General features: G+C 47.4%; 1 protein-coding gene across 1 annotated transcript; it reads left to right on the forward strand.

The window, feature by feature from the left end:
* Positions 1-1094: 1094 nt before the first annotated feature.
* Positions 1095-9442, forward strand: LOC148039435 (cellulose synthase-like protein D3). The gene is made up of 6 exons (XM_087690642.1): positions 1095-2623; positions 3154-3958; positions 4938-5284; positions 6412-7003; positions 7364-7726; positions 8194-9442. Exons 1-6 carry the CDS (start codon positions 1704-1706, stop codon positions 8599-8601), a joined length of 3435 nt encoding a protein of 1144 aa, XP_087546768.1. The 5' UTR covers positions 1095-1703; the 3' UTR covers positions 8602-9442.
* The last annotated feature ends 534 nt before the right edge of the window (positions 9443-9976 follow it).

Raw genomic sequence — 9976 nt, forward strand, 5'->3', positions numbered from 1 at the left:
TGTATGGCAACCATACATAGCACGTCTCGTAACCTAACTAAATCAAGTCTTCATTCAAACTTTGACTAGCATCACCGAAAAGTGCATCTTTAACTAATCTTGCCATAAAAGCCTGTTTTTTCCACCCACCCCTTTAGGAAGGACCAAAGACCCTTCACCTCTTGGGAATCCAAAAGCAAATTTTAGAGCTTCTTCATGTCTTCTGTATAAAATACATCAGGTGGACATATTCTTAACCTTCGTTAGCCTCTCGTTCTTTATTGGGAACTTGTTCATTCATCACAATCTCTCTCACAACACCAGATTAAGCCTCCTAGAAGTTGTGTAGCCCCATATCCTCCTCACCCTTCTTCTCTCCATTTCCTCATTTTTGGCACATGGGAACTTTTTCCTTAGATACTCATGAGATTTAAAATTGGGACGCCTGCGAAAAGCATTGGAAATCACTTGTCTTGGAGATGTCCATAAGAGCTTTGCCTTCCTCCGCACTCAAGGAGTTAATGGGGTGGATTGCTGTGTCTATGTACAAGATTAGCCAATCCTCTTTTGTGTGTTGGAAAATTTGTTGGGGCCAGGGGCTACTGGAGTGTGATAAGGACTTGTGCGTGTCTAGGCTTGTAAATGAGTGGCCGTGTGACCAAGGCCCTAGGAACCATGAAGCCCATGATGGCCGTTGTGAGTTTTAAAAGGGGGAATAATCTTTTGAAAGTTTTGGTTTATCGCAACGAAAAAAGGGCCGCAAACCTTTTTGTCAACAGCACCCGCAAAATCTCATCATCGTCTGTCATCATCAATCGGTGCAGAAATCTCAGAGGCAGGAGAGAGGGGGGGGCAGGGCCCAGGGCGAGAGCCAAAATCGAGCATATATACATATATATATATATACATATATATGTATATATGTGCCATGCCCTAGTGTCTGTCTGGAAGGGAGCCTGCACTAAACTGTCGACCTTGATTAACGAATCAAATGGTAGCGGCTCTAAACCTTGATTAAGGAATGCTAATGGCGCGATTAGCAGATCTAATACACGTTGTCTCCACTTTCACGCGTCCCGACGCTACCATGTGCTTCGAGTGAGAGACGAAAAGAGAGTGTGTGCTCCTCTCTCTCTCTCTCTCTCTCTGTCTCTTCTGTCTCGTATTCCTAGCATCCTTTCGCCTTCGCCTCTACACAGATGAGATGCCTACTATTGCACATTTTATTCTCTCTCCGCGTTTCACATCTTTCTGTGAGACTCCCTTCTCCTCTTCTTTCTATGAGAGAGAGTAGATGCCAGTAAGCTCATCGTTGGCTCCCGCCCCTTCTTTCTTCCCCCCTTGTAGCTAATAAACCCTTCATCATCATCATCATTCTGATCAGCTCTGAGCTGTTTCGCTTTCTTGCTCTGCTGTCTTTCGTCTTCCTCTTCTTCCTCCACTTCATCTTCTCGTCGACAGAGAAACGAAAAGAAAAGACCATACGCCGCCCCTTCATTTGAGTGCGCACGGAATTTTGGCTTATCACAAAGGAAAACAGAGAAAGAGCTTCACATTTTGCCTTTTCACGAAGGGACAGACACATTAAACAGAGAAACCGAGATACAGAGACACAGAGAAAGCGAGATACAGAGACCTCATTCGCCTTATCACTACTACTACTACACACACACACACACACACGCATTTGTACCTGCCATTCATATACCGCGTGACATTGCGCCATGACATCGTCCACACCGTCAACCCTGTCGAGGTCAATGGGGAGGTCATTCAGAAATTCAAGCATTCCGAGCCCAACCTTACCAAAGAGCCTCTCGCCTGCGAGCAGCTACACAAGCAGGCGGACGTCCAGCGGGCGGTATGTGCCTCTCTCCAGGGATGAGTTTGATGTGTCAGGGCATATCAGTGAGATGGACTACACCGTGCACATCCCATCAACACCGGACAATCAACCGGCGAATGGCGGTGCAGCAGCTGCAGGGATAGCGGTGGCAGGGGCGGATCCGGGCATTGCGACGAAGGCAGAGCAGCAGGTGGTGTCGGACACCATGTTCACGGGCGGGCACAACAGCCTGACGCGCGGCCGAGTGCTGCAAAAGATTGTGGACGATGAGGCGGCGGCAGCGCACCCGCAGATCGCTGGCGCGCGCGGGCGACTCTGCGCCGTCGACGGCTGCGATGCCAAGGCCATGCGCGACGAGAGGGGGGCGGAGCTCCTCCCATGCGAGTGCAAGTTCAGGATCTGCCGCGACTGCTATGTAGACGCCCTCAAGTCCGGTGGTGTCTGCCCTGGTTGCAAAGAGCTCTACAAGGCTGCTGACACCGCCGCGGACGACGACGGCGGCGACCGCCTTCCCCTGCCCCCGCCCATCGAGCCCCGCATGGATCGCCGCCTTTCCCTGGTCAAGTCCTCCAAGTCCCAGATGCTCATGGCTGCACAGAACCATGACTCCTTCGACCACACCCGCTGGCTCTACGAGACCAAAGGCACCTATGGCTATGGTAATGCCCTCCGCCCTCAGGAAGAGGCCTATGATGGTGATGGAGGCTTCGATGGTGCACTGTCAGATTTCAAGGAGAAGATGTCGCGACCACTGGCGAGAGAGGTGCGAATCCGAGCTGCCATTCTGAGTCCTTACAGGTAATAAACCAAAAGAAGCTCATTTCCCTTTCTTTCTTTCATAGTCTCAGGTCAGGGTAGTCTCTCTTTGTCTAAGGTGAGGGTAGTGACTCTCTTGTTCCACATTCTCAAGGAGGGTCTCCGTCAAATGTTGTACATCCTTTCTTCCTTGCGCACCCACGTTCTTTCACTGTGAGCACTGTTTGTTATGCTACTGCTCTTTATGCGGCATTACAAATCACGTTAAACTGCCCCCTTCTTGCTGTTAGAACCTCAGGTCAGGGAGTCTGTTTTTGGCATCCTCAGGTGAATCCTGAGAGTCTCTGTATCACTAGTCACTAGTGTTCAAATCTGTTTCACAGTTTCTTTGCAATATTGTGAATTGATGCTATTGCTCATGATTCAGCACTGTAAATATATGCCGCTGCACTTTATTCAGCAGTGTGAATACAGCAACTTTATACTACTCCACTTTATCCAGCACTGCCATGCTTCTTCCCTTTAGCAAAATGTGGCTCATTCGTAATCTAAAGTACTGAATGTGGCCACAGGTTGATTGTGGTTGTGCGATTAATCGCTTTGAGCCTGTTCCTCACGTGGCGAATCCGGAATCCCAACACGGATGCCATATGGCTGTGGGGGATGTCAGTGGTGTGTGAGATCTGGTTCGCATTCTCCTGGATTCTCGACCAGTTGCCAAAGCTGATGCCGATCAACAGGGCCACCGATTTAGAAGCCCTCAAGGAGAAATTTGAATGCCCGAACCCAGACAATCCTTTAGGGAGGTCTGATCTTCCAGGTGTGGATTTCTTCGTCTCGACTGCGGATCCAGAGAAGGAGCCCCCTTTGGTGACTGCCAACACCATACTGTCCATCTTGGCTGTGGACTACCCCGTGGACAAGGTGGCCTGCTACATCTCTGACGATGGTGGAGCTCTGCTCACATTCGAGGCTCTGGCGGAGGCCGCGAGCTATGCCCGCATCTGGGTCCCGTTCTGCCGGAAGCACAACATTGAGCCCCGCAATCCGGAGAGCTACTTCAGCACGAAAGGGGACCCGACTAAGAACAAGGTGCGGCAGGACTTTGTGAAAGACCGGCGCAGGGTCAAGCGCGAGTACGACGAGTTCAAGGTTCGCATCAACAGCCTCCCGGATGTCATTCGGCGGCGCTCTGATGCTTGCAATGCCCGCGAGGAGATCAAGGCCAAGCGTGCACAGATGGAGCGTGGGACTGACCTCTTCGAGCCCCTGGATGTGCCCAAGGCTACGTGGATGGCAGATGGCACGCACTGGCCTGGCACTTGGACAACAGCAGGGAAAGACCATTCCAGAGGGGATCATGCTGGCATCATCCAGGTTTCACCATGTCTCCCTCTTTCATTTGCGCACGTTGATTTTGTTTTGCACTTCTGCTTCCTTACTACGGTGCCATTGTAATGATTAAAGCTGGAACTGATCAAACGTGTACGAGGGTTTTGGGGTTTCATCATGTTCTCTTTCCGTGCCACATTGATTTGCCCTAGGTTGTATCACGTTTTCTTTCTCTGCCACATCCATTTGTCCGCAATTTTTTTGCTACTGCTGTTCTAGTTAATTGCTTAAAGCTTCAAGGTCATACTATTAGAACCGACCAAATGTATGAGGTTCTACCTTTTCTGTCTTTGCATACGTTGAATTTTGTATCCGCATATCTGGTTCCTTGCTGCAGTGGATCATTGAAATGTTTAAAAGCTACAAGTTGATTTCACTGCAACTGATCAGATGGTTTTTTTGTTCCTTTGTTTGTGCACATTGATTTGTGTGCGTTTCTGCTTCAGTACTCTACCATTGAAATGGTTAAAGTTTAAAGTTGATCGCACAGGCAGCTGATCAAATCTATGAAATCTTTGTCATCTTTTGTTTCTTTGGGCATAATGATTTTTTGTCACACTTCTTGGGCTACTGTGAAATCCTCAAAGCTTTAGGTTGATTTCACTGGGACTGATGAAATGTTGTGCTGCGCAAATATTTTTTGGCGACATCTGATTCCTTACTCTGCGCCACTGAAATATTTAAAGCTTCAAGTTGAAGTTTATTAGGTATTACTTTGTCTTCTTTGTTCAAGCATATTGCTATTGCTTTGTCTGCATCCATGCTGTCCTTACTGTGTCATGTATCAAAAGCTGTGGTTTGATCTTTCATGTATCAAAAACTTCGATTTGATTGCACTGGAAATCATATTCAAGAGGTTTCAATGTTTGTACTGGTCAGAAAAGTAGGAGTACACCATGGAAACATACAAAGCTTCAAGTTGATCACACTTGGAACTGATCAAACAATGAATCTGAATTTTCAGGTAATGCTTCGTCCCCCCAGTGATGAGCCCCTGTTTGGGGGGTCTGATGAAGAGAACCTCATTGACACCTCTGAGGTGGACATTCGTCTCCCGATGTTAGTCTATATGTCGAGAGAGAAGCGACCAGGCTATGACCACAACAAGAAGGCGGGTGCGATGAACGCACTGGTTAGAGCCTCGGCGATCATGTCCAATGGGCCGTTCATACTCAATCTGGACTGCGATCACTACATCTACAACTCGCAGGCTGTGAGGGAAGGCATGTGCTTCATGCTGGGGGCAGAGGGAGAGAATGTGTGCTATGTGCAGTTCCCTCAGAGGTTCGAGGGAATCGATCCCAATGACAGGTTAGTGTTCATGAGAGAAAACCCAGCTTTTGTGTGGAGTGAACTGCAAACCTTGGGAGCATTGAAATAGGGTTGCATTTGATAAAGCACTCTCAGATCAGATGCTATTTGCTTCGGCAATTAGAGGGCCTTTGCACACAAACAGTACCCATCCTCCCAGGAGTTTACTGCTGTGTCGTTCTAATCTTTGCAGAGAAAACTATGCCCTTGTTCTCCGTTCTCCATTGGGGTACGGTTCACATCCTAATGCAGTGTTTTGATATTCTTGGTAGACAACTAAACTCTGCTGTGTGTAAAACCCTTCTTAGACTTGCTGACTGCAATAAGATAAAGACTTGCTGACACAGAATAAGAACAAACCTGTTAACAGTAACTGCTATAAAATAAAGACTTGTTTACACAGAATAAGAAAAAACCTGTTAACGGTGACTGCAATAAACAAAGGACTTGGTTATTAGGTTTGTTGACTTCTATTAAATGAGGGCTTGTTGAGACAACCTGAGGTTTTATTTTTATTTGGAGTGTTTTGGAAACATCAACAGAACATTAAGTCTGAAATAGGTTTGCATTTGATGAAGCACTCTCAGCTGACTCGAAATTAGTTCAAGATTAGGGGCCTATCGGACTTGTGGACTGTTATGAAATGAGGATATTGTATTAAAAATATTTTGGAAGCTTTTGAGGCTCTAAAGGCTATTTGCCTTTCTATAACTGGTTTGGTCTTTTTGTGGCATTGAGCTTTCACAAGAAGTTCTAGACAAATTCTCACCATAGTTCCCATATTGTGAATTATGACAACACCATGAGCTTTTGTGAGGGAGGGACTGCATGCCTAGTCAGGTGCAGTTGCGGGCAGGGGGCTGCCAGCCTACTGTTGCCTCCTGAGCAGAAGCTTGAGATGTTGAATATTGTAGGGAAAAAAACAATAAGAAAGAGCCTCTTTCTCACATTGAAAAATGTCAAAAACTTGTTGTGGGCACGCTGCACTCTACAAATATCAAAACCTTTGGTTTTGTATCAGTTCTCAAAAATATTGTTGGTGGAAAATTGTAGGTTTTCTGTCAGATCTCAAAAATGTTCTTTTTTGATTTGTGAATGCCGAACACTGCTTTGCTTCACTGAAACAGGTATGCGAACCACAACACAGTGTTCTTCGATGGAAACATGCGGGCACTGGATGGACTGCAGGGTCCGATGTACGTGGGGACAGGCTGCATGTTCAGGCGGGTAGCGCTGTATGGGTTTGATCCCCCGCTGGCGCGCGAGTACTGTGGCTGGTGCTCGGGCTGGTGCTGCAGTGGCAGCCCTCGGGCTGCACCCTCCCTGGAAGATGCCGAGCTTATGGAGACCCAGCTCCTGTCCAAGCCCTTTGGCGGCTCTGATATCTTGCTGGCCTCCATCCCTGTGGCGGAGTTCCAGGGGAGGCCCCTCCTGGGCCAGCCTGGTGTCCGCCGTGGCCGCCATGCTGGCGCCCTCACTGCCACCCGTGAGGCCCTCACCACTGGTTTGGTTGCCGAGGCCATCTCTGCCATCTCCTGCTTCTATGAGGACAAGACCGAGTGGGGCCTCAGTGTGGGCTGGATCTATGGCTCTGTGACAGAGGATGTGGTCACTGGCTACCGGATGCACAACCGGGGTTGGCGCTCAGTTTACTGCGTGACCAAGCGTGATGCCTTTCGTGGAACAGCGCCCATCAATCTCACTGACAGGCTGCACCAGGTCTGTGAAAGATAAGACAGATGAGCTCTTTGGGAATTTTCTAGGGTCTTCTTTGTGGCTCAAATTAGTTCAAATTTGTGAAATCATCTGAAGCAGGCTTAGCCAAAGGCTTGCACACCAAACTGTGCTACATATACAATCCAACATTGCATCTCATTTAGGGTAGTCTGCCTTAGAAGGTAGTGCATTAATCAGCTCAACCTGCATTCAAAGTCTTTATTGGAGACAAATTTATCATGCACAGAAAGCTGATCTGAACTGCACAACTTAGCATTAAAAGTCATTATTCCTAGGAGTTCTGTTTTGAAAGTGAAGTATTTGTTGGATGCTAAACCCTGCTTTTTGGTGAACACTCACCAGGTTCTCCGCTGGGCAACTGGGTCGGTGGAGATCTTCTTCTCACGCAACAATGGCCTGCTGGCAGGGCCGAGGATGAAGCTGCTGCAGCGGATAGCCTACCTCAATGTGGGCATCTACCCTTTCACTTCAGTGTTCCTGCTGGTCTACTGCTTCCTGCCAGCGCTGTCCTTGTTCAGCAACCAGTTCATCGTGCAGACTCTCAGCACGGTTTTTCTCATCTACCTGCTGGTAATAACGGTGACGCTGTGCGGGCTGGCAGTGCTGGAGGTGAGGTGGTCGGGGATAACATTGGAGGAGTGGTGGCGGAATGAGCAGTTCTGGCTGATTGGGGGTACCAGTGCGCATCTGGCTGCAGTGCTGCAGGTAGGGTTGGGGGAAAAAGATGGGTTCGTTTCATCCTAGAGCTGTTCAAGTTTCAAAAAAGCCCTCTCAAAGTTGTGTAAAGTTCAAAGAGCTCTCTGAAAAGACCGTTTGACTTACAATTTTGCACAAATCTGAAGAAACTGATTCACAAAAAGTTTTAGACAGTTGCCATTGTGAATGACATCAACATCATGGGATTCTGCAAGGGAGGGACCATGGCCATGTACCTAGCTAGGTGCGGTTTGGGGGCAGGAGGCTCCCAATTGCACCTAGCTAGGTATGCGGGGCCTCCTGAGCAGAAGCTCATGATGTTGAACACTAAATGTAAAAATAAGGGAAAAAAGTCTCTTTTCCCACATGGGAAAATGCCCAAAAACTTATTGCGATTCGAATTTTCACACTCCTAATGTAAGATAACAAGGATTCTATATGGCTAAACAAAGAGTATTTCTGGAACTCTGCTGCAGGGGTTACTGAAGGTGGTGGCTGGCATTGATATTTCCTTTACTCTGACAGCAAAGGCCACTGCAGAGGATGAAGCAGATGTATTTGCGGACCTGTACGTGTTCAAGTGGACGGCCCTCATGATCCCCCCTCTCACCATCATGATGGTGAACCTCATTGCCATTGCCATTGCCATTGCCAGGACGGTGTACAGCTCCAGCCCCGAGTGGAGCAAGCTCCTGGGGGGTACCTTCTTCTCTGTCTGGGTGCTTCTCCATCTCTACCCCTTTGCCAAGGGCCTCATGGGCCGCCGTGGCCGCACACCGACCATCATCTGGGTCTGGGCTGGCCTCTTGGCCATCACGATCTCCCTCCTCTGGGTGGCCATCAGCTCCCCCTCCTCCAGCATCTCCACTGGCTTCCAACTATGAAGTAAACGTCTTCCACACCAGCACAACCATTTATATGTGCATGCATTCATCAATCTATATGCATGCAGTCGCCCCTGTCAGATGAATCTGCAGTCAGTCCCTTCAGATGAAACGGTAACATGATTGCCTCACAGCTTTACATACTCTAACATCGGCAGTGGCCTCTACTGTGCCTCCTCCATTCATTCGTTCCCCTCCTTCCAAATTCATTTTCCTTTTGACCTGGAATTTTTCATACAGTAAATTCTTTTCGGCCACTGAGGTGGTGCTGCAAGACAGACTGGGCTATTGCCTCACTAAGCACCATACACAGCAAGTGAAGAGGCTACAAGCATGCAGAGTAGAGCTTTACCAACATTCCCTACCCTGAACTGAGACCCTGTGAATTCTCGCTCTATATCACCACCTAGCTAGTTCAAATCAATATTGGTTTTGTTGTATCACAGCTTCAATATAGAACCCTGATGATTTCTTTCAGTATCCTTTCCAAAGGATATTCCTTCTCAATGTAGATTTGTCTCTTTTTAGTCCATCAATCCTCATCTCCACACTGTCGTAAGAATTACAAATGGGCCTCACATTCCAGATAACTCAGGTAAGACTGGGCCTCACATTCAGGTAATGAATGCTTTTATTGGTTTGGTTGTGCCCAGTACGGTTACGCCTGTCTCATTATGTATTCCTTTCTGTTATGAAAGTAGGGGCCTTCCTTCTCTAGGTAATTGCTGTTACGTGCCAGCTTTACTGTATCCTTATGTCTCGAGTTTATTCATAGCTGTTACAGAGTTAAACTTTTAGAGAATCTCAAATGGTCCTGACTCACCTTATAGCAAGATAATTTGACTTTTCGCAATTATTTATGAAAGTTCCATCTGTTTGAATTCTCTTTTCATGCACTACTAGTACTAACATTACTTGCTCTCTCTCTCTCTCTCTCTCTCTCTCTCTCTCTCTCTGTATCCAATCCAATTCTCAGACTCAACTGATTTCAGGACAGCAACACAGTCTTCTAGACGGAAGTTTCTTAGATTTTCCCCCAAGAATCTAGTCTTTTCTTTTCTTTCAAATGAATCCAATAACAATAGCAAACACCAAGTTGATCAGTCTCCACGTGGATCTCAAAGTCAACGCCTGACTTTTGTCTAGATGAGGGAGACATGAGGGCGATCCCAAATAAGTGCTTCTCATCCTCTTCAAATTTCTTGCATGACACACAATGGGGGTTTATAGGGAATCTTTTTGTCAAGTTGGCTCTAGGGGGCAATCTCTTAACAGGTACTCTCTGTCTCTAGAAGTTCGACTTGTGAGATGATGATGTTGGAGGTTAGTCATCACTTGGACTAGCATTCTAAGGATACACTTGGTTCAGCTAGTT

The sequence above is a fragment of the Lygodium microphyllum genome, chromosome 2 (assembly GCF_053477565.2).
Source record: "Lygodium microphyllum isolate KBCC chromosome 2, Lygodium_microphyllum_v1.1.10, whole genome shotgun sequence".
In the NCBI taxonomy this organism is placed as follows: Eukaryota; Viridiplantae; Streptophyta; class Polypodiopsida; order Schizaeales; family Lygodiaceae; genus Lygodium; species Lygodium microphyllum.